This window comes from Parasteatoda tepidariorum, chromosome 8, assembly GCF_043381705.1.
Source record: "Parasteatoda tepidariorum isolate YZ-2023 chromosome 8, CAS_Ptep_4.0, whole genome shotgun sequence".
NCBI classification, from domain to species: Eukaryota; Metazoa; Arthropoda; class Arachnida; order Araneae; family Theridiidae; genus Parasteatoda; species Parasteatoda tepidariorum.
In genome coordinates, this window is record NC_092211.1 from 27,528,100 (window position 1) to 27,544,166 (window position 16,067).

Genomic DNA, 16,067 nt, shown 5'->3' on the forward strand with positions numbered 1-16,067 from the left:
TTTATAATAGCTTGAGAAAAGATAATAAAAATTAATTTGAACTAACTTAGACAATATTGTTAGACTTGGATACCATACATGAACCAAATTCGTCACTTCCATGCAACTTGAAGTTTCCAAATTCACTATTTTACCATTATATAAAATTTTTCCCCAAGAATAATGAAAACCTCTAGTTAATGACGATTAGTTAATTTTATTTATTTATAAGAAATATGAAATAGAATTTAACTTCACGTTTTTAAGAGAAACGAAAGCTCTTGGATGATAATAAAAATATTGTTGTTTATGTTTTTTCCTAATAGAGACTCAATATTATTTACTTAAATGTTTCCCTGTTATTCATGTTTATTACTTTAATCCAAACCATATGCTTCCTTATCCTATACTATATTAGAAGTATGGATTAGTTTGTAACTATTTTATCGTTTAAATTTTCTGCTTTCTTTAAAAGGTGTTATTCTTCATTAATTCTTCTGATACTTAAGAACAAAATAATAGAACTCAATTTTAACTATATTACCGTACAAGTAAAATTTTCATTGCAATTGATTACACAACAATAACGCTAAATTTTAACCATATTTTCATGCAAATTTATCTTTTCTGCTCTTAACAAAACTCTAATGTAGTTAAATTTTAATTGAAATACAACTTTCAAAAATATCATATTAACAATAGTTCAACTTGAGCTATATTATTGTGCAAGTTCATTTTTCGAGCAATATATAACACAATAATATTGTTGAATTTTAACATTGTTATCATGCAATTTAATCCTTTCGTGCTTAAAAATACTGCAAAATAGTTCTACTTGAATTAAAATATAGCAAGCAAAAAATTTTGGGAAAAATATGTTTCAAAGATATTTTCATATCTGTATTAAAAATCTTAAACTTCTGCAAAAAAATAAGTTTAGAAAAAATTAGAAACATTAATTATTTTCACATTATTCCCCACCCTAATTTCAAATACCAGGTTTTGACGTCAATATAATAAAACTTTATTTTTAAAATAATAAGCGTGTGAATTTCTAATTCGTCGAGTATTTTTCTTAATATCTCTAATTTAAACAACTTGTTCAACATTTTTATGTTTCTTAATTACAGCACCACCTCCAAATTAAACTGCATAAATCTAAAAGTAAAATTGATGCATTTGTTTTCTGAAGAATCGAAATCTGCATTAAAATGGAAGCATTTCCATTTAAGATTTTTCTAGTTGTTCCGTACCCCACCTCTAGAAGTAAAGTTGCGGTGCTAATTTTAAAATTATAGATAACATCTTGTGAAATTTGAGATAATTGCTTAAATTTTTTTCAGTTCGATACATATTTAAGACATTTGACAGTTGTTGAGTTTTAGTGTCATTCTGTATATGATTATTAATTTTCATAAAAAACAGAATAATGTTTCAAGCATTTTAAATCTTAATTTTGAACTTGGAATTACATACCTAGGAAAACATCATGCTTTTCTTTTCTATCAACAGTCATTCCCTTTGCTGTTTCATCATACATTCCGTATCGGAACCCAAAGGGATTGTAGTATAAGTCTCTCAGCCAAGCACCATGTTCTTCGTTAGTCTTAGGGTCAATTTGAGACAAGCGAGAAGGTATTAAAGTATGGCCATATCGAGCGGCAGCCGTGGCATATTCATCAGCAATAGTAGGTTCGAGTTCTGGATCGTATTTAGTATATTTGGCACCAGGTAAAACATTGATACCTTCCTTTTGCATAATTTCACCCAGTACATTTGGAAGATAAGCTGAGTATGTTATGAATTGAGCTATAGCGATGTTGAGACGCCTATGAAGGAAAAAGGAAAGTCTTAGAGTAAAATACATTTATTTTCCTCTCTAAGTAATGCAATAACTTTACGCCATGCACGTACAGTACAGCACAATAAATGTACAGCAAAACAGTCATAAACAAGAAAGGAAGGTAGGGAAAATTATGAAGCAACCATGGCTAGATATGCAATCGTAAACCACTAGGAGCGCTTCTATATATATATATATATATATATATATATATATATATATATATATACACTCCTATATATATATATATATATATATATATATATATATATATATATATATATATATATATATATATATATATATATATATATATATATATATATATATATATATATATATATATATATATATATATATATATATATATATATATATATATATATATATATATATATATATATATATATATATATATATATATATATATATATATATATATATATATATATATATATATATATATATATATATATATATATATATATATATATATATATATATATATATATATATATATATATATATATATATATATATATATATATATATATATATATATATATATATATATATATATATNAAGACAGTTATCTGTTTTGCATATATATATATATTCATTTCTATATCCTTTAGTTATTTTCAAATTTTATTTTTCATACTTTTTAGGATACCTATTATATTCTACGAGCGAAAAAAACGAGATTTTCTACAAAATTCTATGAGCTCTGTGCTCAAAGGTTTTTTTTTTTGTCAAACGTGCTCTATGCTCAAAAGCTTTTGCTTGAGCTCGCTCTGTGCTCAAAGGTTTTTGGTAGAGCGTGCTCTATGCTTAAAGGTTTTTGGTCGAGCGTGCTCAAAAGCACGTTAATCAAATTACAAATGGTATAAATCTAAAACTTACCTTCCTTCTTGATAAAGTTTCTCGTCGTCCCAGTGTGGATTTACTTCACTCAATTCTTGGCATATGAAGTTGTGATGCCTCATCAGATAAGTATGAACAACAATAAGAAATGGATTCTGATTGACTCGAGTATCACCTATAAAAGATAATTTTCACAATAGCAGACTAATTTCTTAAAGTAACTATTATTTTATTCAAAAACTTTTCTAGAGTAAATTGTTTTTAAATTTTTTTGCATGTTTTTAAAAATTCTACCTGGAAGTATTAAGGCAAATACCTTAAGTGGTAGAGGTTGTTAAAATTTAATTTCTATCGTTCTAACCGTTTGTGACTTTCCTCGCTGCCTAGTCAATACAGGCTATTTTTACAAAATAAGACGAATCTGTAACGGTATCGACGGATTTGTCCATAAAAGTTTCCTTATCTTCTGAATTGTACTCAAAATTACAAGGCTACTGGCTGCGGATGAAAAAGCGTACTTCTATTATGTTTATGAGCTTTGCAAGACCGGTGATAAAATGTAATGTAGAGGAGACATAAACGAAACCATACTGGCAGATCAAACAGACTCTTTTTTTTTCAAGTTTAAAAAAAAATTCATGTGTAAGGAAAAGTGAATTTTACAATGAAAGCCAGGTAAAAATTTAAATGCGCATAAAAAGTATTTTACAATGGTGTGTATATATTTTTATTTTATAACTGTCGGTGAACAGACGACTGAAGTTTTTGTGTTTACTACTCCTAATTCTCAACTGCGTAGCCTTGCAATTTTGAATCCAATCCAGAAAACAAGGGTTCTGTTGGATCAAGTAGTAGGAAAAATTTGTCTTCGTGAAGGACTTATTGATGGGACTAATTCGAAGAGTAAAACCACGAGAAGCTCCCATTGTTAGCCTGACTGCCAAGGGACTCTGACCCATGATCCGGCAGTCATTTCGTCGTGAAATGGCGTGATATTTTGATTACTAATTTGATGGTCTTGATTAAGTTTTACCTTATTCTATATAAATTATTCTATGCAGTAAAGCGCAGATTTCCTTTTCTTTTTTATACTCTCTCATCGTGAAAAAAACAAGTGAGATAGATGCTTGAATATTTTATGGCAAAGGATTAGCTGGCTGTTTTATTGCGAGTTTTAAAAAAAAACTAAATTCATTGTATTTCGGATACCGATTTTAATTTAATAAAGAAAATACTGCTGTAAGGATTTCTTTTACAGCAGATAATTTTGCGTACGTAAATTTTCAGATTAGACCACTTTCATGCTACAACTGTGAGAAGAAACACATTGGTCTTCTGAATTACGTATCTCAATTATCAAATTTTTTATTTTAGTGCTTCTTCCTTTATTTTTCTAAACCTTTTTTTTTTTTACAGTTTATACATTTCACGAAGGAAGAGTAGTGTTATATTTCGTTTTGTGGGTCGTAAAGTATTGAATAACTCATACTGACAGCCATAATGCTTAATTAATTGTAGTAATATAGCTGCAACCGTTTTTGTGGAGAATCTAATATACTAATATCGGTACTGTGGTAATAGGTTCTTTAAGGTCCGCCGAGACTGAATAATACCAAAATTTATGTAAATATATAAGGTACTGCATATACTACATATTTTTACAACTTTATTTTGAAAAGAGTACCACTATTTATGCAAAGCTGGATTACAGAAGCTGCGTCATTATTTTCGGGAAGTGGTGAGAGCAGTTAGCAGAAACTGAAGCCTCCTTATATTATATTTTAGGAAAATAAATCTTCTCGGCTCTTTTTGATTAAGACATGGTTTTATAATTTTAAAATTTTCTTTATAATATAAAAAACAAATAAATTTAGTTTTTTTTTAAACAGAACGAGTTAAAATTTAACTATCCAAAAGCATTTGCTATTACAGTTAGAAATCTCAGAGAACAATATTTCAATGATTGGCTTTTTCTAATAAATAAATGAACCACACCATACCTGCTTTGAAACATGCACTTTGACCTGGAGGTGACACACATAGGTCTTCTATTGGCACAGATGGGAGTATTGGACCCGCTTTAGGGGTATAATCTACATCCAACATTCCTAACAAAAATAAACGTTAGATAATTTCAAAATAAGTATCATTTAATGCATATTACTCTTTTAATAACATTTTAGTATAAACTTAAATTAACATTTTTCTGAGTTACTTGTCTCAGAGTAATGTACAGTTTACACAATCTGTAAAATTTATGTTAATCAATAATCAAATAATATTTTATTAATTCTGCTCATTGTATAATTTTTTTAAAAAAAAATCATCCCCGAAAACATTTATTGTCAGAAAAAATATTTCAGAAAATAAAAAGTAATAACCGTTAAATAAATTTTATCTTAAACATAAATTGATTACAAATTTCACTCTTTTTAAGTTCGTTTAATTTCTTGCGTATGGTATAGTTATTTTACAGAAACGCTTAAGAAAAATAAATTTTATCTTCAAGATATTGTTTCTCAATCAAAAATAAAAATGTATTCTGATCTTGTTCACCCGAAGTAATTATTTAGCCTATTAAAGATAATCGAAATATTAGGATTATAGAGGTTAATCTTTTATAATCAATAAACATTGAAAATCGAGTTATTTTTTTTAATAAAATTGCTACATCATATTTACACTTATTTTTAATATGAACATTTAGTTAATATATTTTTGTCAAATACATTTGTTGTAATTTTTTAATTCACTAGCACTTTTGCCCTACAAGACCGCACGCCTTCTTTGAATAAACCACAAACAAAGCAGCATCTAAGACAGGGCCGTTTTATCCATTAGGCACTGTAGGCAACTGCCTAGGGGCCCCGCCACGTTCAGGGGCCCTGTGTTACAGAGAAAAAAATTGACAATGTTTCTTAAACAGTAAAAATTTAATTCGAAATTTCAATGACGATTGTCTTGCTCTGTACATTACATCGACCGTATTTCATTTCTGAACGCATTCCAAATTAGATATTAATATTATGGTAGTTAGTTCATATATAACGCAGTAATATAATCGCAAGCAATTTTATAGCGGTAATTTTAACGCCGACTAATCAGATGACTATACAGCAAGAGCAGCTTTTTTAACACATCACGCTTGAAAAACGCGCAAAATTCAACATTGTAAATGCACACTTACTGTTCTGGTACCTACCATAGGTATGTATATTCTATGGCCAAGCTACCAAAAAGTATGTAAAAATAAGGTTGGCAGTACTGGTTCTTTCGTCGCATGACTGGGGAATGGGGAATTCCCCGATCCGCTAAATACATACGTTGTATTGTGTCATAGACAACATTATTGAAACATTTTTAATGTAATCGTTGAATTTTCACTTCGTGCAATTTGTTTGCGAGTTTTACGGCTGTGAATGAAAAGAGAGTTTTACAGTTTGTATTTCAAAACTTACGAATTTAGAGCTAAGTATTGGATATTTATTTATAAAGACTGCAGAAGTGCTTCGAGCTTCGAGAAAATCGGTGAAACGACGAGTAAAAATCCGTGTAGTGTAAACTGAAGTTACAGGACTTGACAAATGTGAAGTGCCGTTTTATTATTCAATTATTTACATATTTTATTTAATTTCAACGTTATCAAATATTATTAGTTTGGGTGTTTATTATTAAGCAGGAAATTCAATATGTTTGAGCTGCTAAGGTGAAAATTTCATTTCTGTTTTAAACCGAAAGATTATTTTTTTCAGGAACAAAATGTCGGAGGTACCCGTAAAGAAAAAACACCAAAGTGGTTCAGAAAAACGTAAAAAGCGGCAAGAGCAACAAAATAAGCTTAATGAACAATTGAAGAAAACACAAAACCTTTTCAAACTCGGATTTAGTTGCGAATCAAACGAAAAAATATATTAGGAAGTTAGAAGACGATAGGGATGGGGGCCCGAGACGAGCATTGCCTAGGGGCCGCGACATGCATAAGCCGGCCCTGATCTAAGACAGTATCGTTAGTAGATTTTATTCATTTTTGAACTTGATTTTATTCATTTGCATTTATCTGGAACCTTTATAAAACTTTATGAATCCATCTGCACTACGATATTATATTTTTCTTGCATAACCAGCTTCTTTTGGTAGTGGAACAGTGTGGTGAAATTAAAATACGCAAATGCGCTAATAATGAATAGACGGATGAAACAATGTAAATTAAATCTTGCAGATTTCTTTAACAAAACCAAGGTATCTAGACTCATCAAATTCACATAAAATTGCATTGACATTTAAAAAGTAAGAAAAAATATTTATGTAACAAAATAAAATATTTAAAAATAATAAAGTGACCTGTCGAGAAAAAAACATTTCGAATTCGACCCTGATGCATCAGATATATGTCTGTATCAATGCATCTCATATTTTACTCTTAGTATTCACCAAAATTTAGTACTTGGAATATATACATTTTGAAATTACCAAATTAATTTTGAATCAGTTTATTTCAAACGTGTAAAAAAAAAAAGTAAAATCGCCAAAACAAATGGATAATAACTTATTAATCTTTACAAATTTATCGTCTAGATGGCAGCACTATTTTTAATTTCAAATTTATTCTTCGGCCAAACCGAATACGAGCTCGCATTATTTAGATAAAACCTTGGCCACCAGAATACTACTATTTGCGTGCCAAGGATAAAACAAATCCAATTGTCAACTTCACTAGCAGTTCAACTCGTATCAGTTTGAAAAGTACGAACTTATGAACGAATCGTTTACTTTTTGAACTTATATAAAATTTTATTCATCTGCAAACTCAGATCAATATGCGGATCACTAATTTGCAGACTCATCAAAATTCGCATCAATTTGAGGATTGAACTGGTAGTTACTTTTTGAACTGATGTTGAAAATGTTAAATTGTTAGGATTAATAATTCTTTTCTTTTTTTTTTTTAATATTTCATTGACATGATTTTTAAAAGCAATTTAGTTAAAAAAATTTTTTTAATTAAATTAGGTTCCCAAAATATTTTCTCATGAGTTGTCTGAAGTATCTAGATTATTCTAAGATTTAATAGTACGAAAAATGATTTGTTGAGAGCCTTGTTTAGTTTGTTATGTAGCCGTAATAAATACATGGATTTATAAGTTATATCCTATACGAATCCGTATACATATTTTATTTTTATAACCTAATTGGAAATGGCGATATTAAGAACTTGTTAAATATGTAATTTTTAACAAATATTTCTGAACTTGTATTAGATTTAACTCATCAACTGAAAATTATGTTAAAAGCAATGAAATCTTTACTTAATTATTTTCATCCCCTCTTAAGATTGAATTGTATTTGATATTAAAAGTTTTGTTTTTTTAAATAAAAGATAATCACTTATACAGCTATAAGTTTGTAATTAATGCCATAAAAAATTAGTACTTACCCATGTCTTATTAATATTAATATTTGGATAAAGGAGGTTCTGATAATTGAGGTTCTACATTTTTTTTCTCAAGCAGAGCATTGTTTACTTTATGCAAGAGCATTTATCATTCGTTTAAAAGAATTTATCTGCTTACAAAATGTTTGCCTTCAATGAAAATAATTTTTAATATTGAGTTAATTTTGTTGTAGGATATTAAATAAGATTAGATAAATTTCTCTCTCTTAAAGTAGATTCATCTGTTTCGTTAATATTAGCTATTCATTATCATTTTAATTGTTATCATAATAATTATAAATAATCAGAAATCATGAAAAATTATTTTCTCCAAAAAAATTAACTTCAAAATTAATCTACTTTATAAACATTCTTATAAACTTTAATAAATCATGCGCAATGTTTCTCAGAAAATAACTTATATACATACGTTTAAAAATGAGCAAAACAATAATAAGAAAAGCATAATTTAATGACATGCAGTTTGAAAATAAAGCATTTAACTCTTTGATAGGCTGTGATTTTTCAATGCTAATCGAAATAATGTGAAAATTTATTTAAATATATTTTTCTACTAGTGAAAAACTAAACTAATTTTGACAATTCTGGTGTATTATGTTCTTAAAAAAATTTTTCGTACACAATGAGTCTCAAATTTAGAAATTCTGAATTTCGCTCGCTTTTCAGATCTGAGCTTATTGCGATTGAAAATGGCCTAAGACATGTTGAGAATATTGCTGAGCCTGACTTTAAGCATATATGGATACTGACGGATAGCAAATCTTCAATCCAACACCTTAGCAACTGGATGAATGTTGGAGACAGGGCTGCGGCTTCAATTTTGGGGATGCTCTCCAGGCTCTCAGCGGACTTTGGAGTACACTTCCAATGGATTCAATCACACGTTGGAATCAAAGGTAACGAGATGGCGGACTCACTGGCTAAAGATGCTTCTTTGGAACCTTTACAGCCAGATTTACCTTCCACTTTCAACGAGGTCTTTGCAGAGTGCAAAAATTCTTTTATGGACCTCTGGAGGGTTCCTCCTCCGCATAGTTGGTATTTCAGAAAACGACCTGGAAGTGCCTTGCTTTTTGAGGGACCTAGAAGCCAGCAGACTTGTTTATCTCGCTTTGCTGATAATCTCGCTGTTTAATCTTGCTGTTTATCTCGCTTTGCTGCTTCGCTTTGCTTTGATTCAAGTGGTCACTTGAGGTGTCTCTCGTATGTTCAGGGGCAAAAGACTTTTGGACTTTGCACTAAATGTAGGACTGCTCAGGCTTCGCCCGAGCATATTCTAAACTGTATCGATTTTAAGATCGACGAGGTTTTTTCAAAACCTCATCTGTTTTTAGACTTCCTGGACATTTTTGGACTTATGGAATTGGTCTAATTAAGATAGACCTCTTGGGGATTAGAAACAACAAAAAAATTTTCTATTGCTCAAATAATTGAAGAATGTGATTATTACTAACCTCTATCGCCACTTCGAAGTTTTTGAGCTTCATCAGGAGTACTTCCGTATACTAAGGAAAGATCATGGTATCCGGTGTTTTGATTCCAGTGTACTCGTTGGCCTACCAAAAGACAATTATCGTTACATTTTAAAATAAATAAATAAAAAATTATAAAAATCCGTTAATTAAAAAAAAACTGCATTTTATGAAAAAATAGAATCTTTTGTGGGAATATGATAACTAACTTTCGTTCAGGAATATGTTCATGAAAAATATTTTAACCTGCAACAGTAACTTAATAACACATGAACAGTGACATGCAAAGGATAGAGCAAAGCCCAGGCAATGGCCCAAATTATCCAACAAATTTCGGGATTTCAGCATTTTTACGTATTTTTGGACAGTAATAGCGCGTATCGCTTCTTAGCATGATAAGTGGTTACATTATTTCCTAGCCTAATTAAAATTAATAGTATACCCCTCTTTGCGGGAACAAGTGACAAACATATTCTGGATAAGAATTCTTAGGCTAATGTGTTTACAGCTAGAGAACGAAATGTTCATGAAAAATATTTTAACCTGCAACAGTAACTTAATAATACATGAACAGTGACATGCAGAGGATAGAGCGAAGCCTAGGCAATGGCCCAAATTATCCAACAAATTTCGGGATTTCAGCATTTTTACGTATTTTTGGACAGTAATAGCGCGTATCGCTTCTTAGCATGATAAGTGGTTACATTATTTCCTAGCCTAATTAAAATTAATAGTATACCCCTCTTTGTGGGAACAAGTGACAAACATATTCTGGATAGGAATTCTTAGGCAAATGTGTTTACAGCTAGAGAAAGAAAATTAGAATAATAAAATTTGATTTCCCTTTATCTGCGACTACTTTAAATAATAAGATTAAAATTTTTTTCCCACTGAGAAAAGAATTAGAGAATTAATAAATATTTCATGAAATTTGAAAAGGCTGGGAGATATGGGGGGGGGGAAAGGCATGGTAAAAATATAGAAATACTTTACCGGCTCTGCAAACAGGACAAGGTACAGTTCGAGCAAAACTAATGCAAGTCACTCCATATTTTGGGTAAAAGGGATCGCCTGGTGGGACTGGCAATGAAAAACACCTGTCATTGATGACTGGTCCTGGATTGCAGCATTGGATTGGAAGATTGTACCCTGATTCTAAAGCAGAAACAAAAAAACATTGTTAAATTTGCCATTATTAAGGTTTAAAAAAAATTTACTTCATCACAATAATTAAATGTTAATGTTAAAAAAAAAAATTACTTGTATTCTCTAAAAATTTATCAGTCGTAATTTTATTTCAATAAATCAACAAAGAAAAAAAAAGCTTATCAAAAATATCAATTGAATATCAAAATGTACCAACATCAATAAATTAATTACCAATCAATAAATTAAGTTTATTGAAAAAATGGAATTTATTTTAATTTTTTTACAGTTTTGGATTTTTAGAATAAGACATAAATAATTATTTTTATTTGTAAAACTTACGAAAAAGACGCTCTAACAAGCAATTAAACTTCCTTCATATAAAAATATTAAATTTCTTAACAAGTAAAATACCAAAGTAAACCACGTAGTTATTTGCTTTATTATATTTCGAATATCACAAACCAATTACATGATTTGTTTTTATTTCAAAACTTTTACATAGATGTCGCTTTCTGCAACTTTAAATTTACTGATTTAATTTTCATTTTTAATCATAATGTAACTAAAATATTTTTGTTTTTAATCTCAGAGTGAGTTTTGGATGCGTTGCAATTGAATCGAAATTCAAGAAATTGCTTACTTTCATTAGAAAAAAAAAAGTGTTTCGTACATAAAATACAGTTTTGGCTTAATAATGGAAGGAAAATTATCTATGTAGGTATTTAATGTCTTATTCCATATTTATTTCTGTAACATGCAGCGCCATCTCTTTAATCACTTGATGAAGCTGTCCCTTTGAATAACATTATTAAGACGATGGATTTCAGTGCTTTGTACTATACCAGTCTCCTCCAAAAACTAAAAAAATTGCAGCCAAATTTCTAAAGGAACAATTGAAATCTCACCTCTTTACATTTCCAATTATTTAAAAAGAATATTTCTGTTAGAGAATCTCTGCGAAAGATTTCAGTTATTAAAATGAGAATGTAAATCAGTGAGTTTTGAAATATACGTTTAGTATTTATTACCTCTTTTTTTACTTCTTTTTTTTGGGTGGACGCTGGTCAGCTTACTTGTGCGCAGTGTTATATTTTAATTAAAAATGGATTAAATGCATTTTTTAAATGAGCAAAATAATAATAATGCAAATAATTCAAATGTTCTATAACTCTTTCTCAAATTTTAATAATCTAAACAGAATTCACAATAAAGGAACGAAAAAATTTTAAAAAACACAATAGTTAAACACAATAATAATACACATAATAAATAATTAGAATAAATTCACATTAAAAGAACAAAAGCTTTTTAAGGTTTATTTTTTCATATTATAAAGATACTTTATGGAAATGTTTAGAAAAAAAACTTTTTTTTATATCCAATTCTCAAAAAAATTCTTTTTTTTTTTTTTTTTTNTTTTTTTTTTTTTTTTTTTTTTTTTTTTTTTTTTTTTTTTTTTTTTTTTTTTTTGTCTCCTAGATTCAAAAAGGTATGTTTGTTGCATTGAAAATGATCATATACCTAACATTTGCGTCAATTACAACTTTTTTTTTTAAAACTTTTTTGAACTCGCTACAATTGCCTCCATCCTCCTAAATGCTTGCCCTTATAAATATGCCACTTCTACATGCATATGTGTATTAATTTTAAGACTGGTATTAACTACTGAGCTAAAATAATATTAAGCAGTTTGAAGATTTTTTTTAATTTTTTGACAAAATAAAAATAAAAATATGGTTGAAACGCAAAACTTGCTAAGCCTGCCTTTTTCTACAGCTCAAAAATTTTATCTCAAACATTTCTCTTCCTCAAAACTTTGATTTATTTGCTAGTCTTAAGATTACTTTTTTTATTTCTCAGTAAAAAATATCTAAAAAATTTTTTAATTAAACAAATTAAATTTAAAAAAAAATTTAATATTAATTTTCTTTATTGAAAACTAAATAAGAAGAAATTCCTTTTTCTCCTGTTGGAAAAACTTTTTGAGTTATGAGAAAAGATATAATATGAAAAATGGCTTAGTAAGAATTTTGGTAACTTTTTGAGACATCGGGAAATTAGCTCACGTGAGCGATGACAGTAAAAATAAAAAAAAATCAATGAAACATTACCTGGAGTCTTGAAAACATCATTCAAAGATAAATCATGTGCCAACATCTGTCCCCACTCCATGAAGGCTGTGGTAAGATCATCCTTTTTGGAGTGTTTTTGTTGATGAAAGACATTTGATACTAATCGAGGATTTGGCAGTGGATTTCCAGTACAAGATACCCTAGGCTTTGAAATTCCTGTGGAAAAAAATGTATTTATTAATAAAGTGGATATAGTAGATTCATACAGTAGATTTTCATGTCCATACAAGTAATTAAAATCTATACACATAATGCTGAGTTGCTGTAAAACGCTTTACATGTGGGTATAACGTAGGGAAAAAATGGGTATATGTCAGCTTACCAGTTTTTAACAACTTGTAAATTTTTTTATGAAGCTATTTAAAACTCTTACTGCTTCAAAGCACATAAACTAAAACACATAAATTCCAATTCCGAAATTCGGAAAGGACACAAATAAAAAAATAAATAAAAAAAATCACCCTCTATTCATCATTTTTTGCTTTCTTTTTGTTTCTTTTATACTTAATTATATTGTTCATTAGACATGTCATAACACCTTTTGTGTGATAAAATTAATACTTTTCAAAAAAAGTAAGAAAGCATGCATCATGCATTAAAATATTTCTCTTAAATTGAGAAAAATTACGGTACAAAGTACCGGCACTCAGGGTGCCAGTAGTATTTACTATAAAATCTATTTTTTCGGGAATAAAGAAATCTGATTTTTTTTCCAGTAATAATTACTTCAAAATCACTAAATCCCCCTAATTACATAAAATTGCATAAAAATTAAAATTACGGTTGATTACATAAGAATTAAAGTTACAGTTAAAATTATGGTTAAAATGGATTTTACGTTTATACATGATGATGCACCCAAAGTTTCGGTATTCAATACCATAATTTGATCCGGAATTTTCTTCAGTGTAGTAAATGGTAATGTAGTTGTTTTTCGTGCTTTAAATTAAAGAAAATAACCATAGTTAGAAATGCGTGTTTCTTTCTTTTTTTTTAAAATGAGAGACAAAGCATTTGATTCAGTTTCAAATATTGTTACAACTATTTTATGAGATAATTTTCCGTAAGTGGTGATCCGTAAGTGATTTAAGTAATGATTGCCCGAAGTGTTTAAATATATAAAATAAAATGAAATAAAATTATGTGCATTTTCATATTTATTTGGTATGCAACATTTTCTGATATGCCAAGTTTCTTTTACTTGCATTTATAGCTAGATCCATTGTTTTGCCAAACCCGCAAATAACGATTGGTCAATTTATTCCAAGGATTACTTCAAGTCTCCTTTATTTTCTTAAATTCGCATTTTCATAAACGTCTATTTTTTCATACACCGTTAAATTAAATTTCTTTAACACGCGTTTTGATTTTTTCACATGCTGTTGTATCAAGTTTTGTTTATTTTCCTATGCACACCTTCTGAGCTACATCCATTTATTTAAACGTTCGATTTTTTTAAACGATCATTTTGAGCCGTGGTAGCTCAGGAGATAGAGCGTTCTCCTTCCAATGAGGTGAACCGGCTTCGAATCTCAGCAACGGCTGGTCGATACAAATTCCGCATCCGGCTTGCACCGACAACAGTGCTGACGTAAAATATCCTCAGTGGCAGACTGATCATAGGTTAGAGTCTCTTTGCCGTCAGGCTAACCGTGGGAGGTTCTCGTTGTCTTCTTCTCCATCTAACGCAAATGCGGGTTAGTTCTATCAAAAAGTCCTACGCGAAGGCAAAATTTCTCCCTATACTTGATCCAGGAGTTCCCTTGTCTTCTGGATTGGGTTCAAGACTACATGGCTACGGAGTTGAACATTAGTAGCCGTAAACCCAGGAAATTGGGTCGGCTGCTCAACGTCGGTTATAAAAAAAAGTATTAAAAAAACCCCGATCATTTTGAACTATGTTCAAAATAATAATTTCAGCGCCGAGTTGTAAGTTAAATAAAACATAATGCTTTTTAACTAAATAAAACAAAATATTTGTAAGTGAAATGATAGCATAACATATAGAAGATTGAATTTTTGTAGGTTCATGCAATAGTTTGGAAAGTCAAAGTTTTGATCGAATTGTTGCATTTTTGAGAATTTGTTGCTTTTTGAAATACTAAAAAGTACTTAGGATTTAAGAGTCTTGTTAGGGGAAAAATTATCTTAAATATGTACTTACTATCGGCATAATCAAATGGTAAAATTCTTTGTAAACATCCTTCTGATTTTCCCCATTCGGGATTTTTGATATTGTTACAGCTGCCATCGATGGCGCGATATTTACTGTGTTTCGCATAATAGCAAGAATCGTGGTCTTGTGTACACTGTCTTATGGATTCTCGTGTTGCATCGATCGCTCGCTCATCCAATATCGATGCTCTGAAAAATCAAATAAAGAAAAGAATATTTTTATATTATTTTATATATCTTGAAAAACATATCACTAGCGTTACTAACTTATTGTTCGTAAATTATTATTTAATCTAGATTAATACGAAAACAATATCGAAATCTTAATATCATCTTTGGGGGGCGAAAAATACTTTTTAGAATGATTCTAAAATTTCGAGCATAAGATTCATAAAAAAGTCATTAACTCACAAACAGTCATGAGATTGCTTTAGGTATGCTTTATGTCTTGCCCATATTTTTAGGGGGGCTGAAAGTGTCTTTTAAAATGTATTAATTTAAGAAAGAAAAATGACTTTATTATCTTTTAATTTTTATTTATGAGTTTTATTCACAGCTAAAACGACTGTTTTAATAACAAGAAACTCCTTTTTAATTTTATATTCTAAACCTATTGAAATTAATAAAATAGTTACATATAGCTACGCTGAGATATTTACTATGTATTACTATCTTTCCGACGTTGAGGCTTTTATAAAGGTGGATAATGATATAAAATTTTCGTTTAATAAACTTAAAATGGAGGCTTTCGGTTTTTAATCAGTAAAAAAAGAAAAAAAACGAGTAAAACTTGCAAGTATTCGAATATGTTTCGGTAGTTCTATGTTTTGAGCTTATTAAAGTTTATAAAGTAATAACAAATGGTTAAATCAGAAAATGCTTTACACTGCAATCATTCTGACGCTGAGGCCCATATACAGGTAAATAATCCATTTTACGAATTTAAAATGGCTGTTTTCTTAAAAATAACCTATAGAACTATTTACCCTTTTTATTTTAC

The 16,067-nt window shown here is 29.2% G+C and overlaps 1 protein-coding gene across 5 annotated transcripts in view; it reads right to left on the reverse strand.

The window, feature by feature from the left end:
* The window catches only part of LOC107449056 (salivary peroxidase/catechol oxidase), a 57,084-nt gene that overhangs the window by 8,368 nt on the left and 32,649 nt on the right, over positions 1-16,067 (reverse strand). For all 5 annotated transcript variants that reach the window (XM_016064464.4, XM_016064465.3, XM_016064469.4 and 2 more), the window contains exons 4-10: positions 15,057-15,256; positions 12,872-13,048; positions 10,605-10,766; positions 9,594-9,695; positions 4,688-4,795; positions 2,727-2,862; positions 1,456-1,808 (exon numbers count right to left, since the gene is read on the reverse strand). In XM_016064464.4, the coding sequence (XP_015919950.1) occupies positions 1,456-1,808; positions 2,727-2,862; positions 4,688-4,795; positions 9,594-9,695; positions 10,605-10,766; positions 12,872-13,048; positions 15,057-15,256 (1,238 nt within the window). The remainder of the gene's footprint in view (positions 1-1,455; positions 1,809-2,726; positions 2,863-4,687; positions 4,796-9,593; positions 9,696-10,604; positions 10,767-12,871; positions 13,049-15,056; positions 15,257-16,067) is intronic.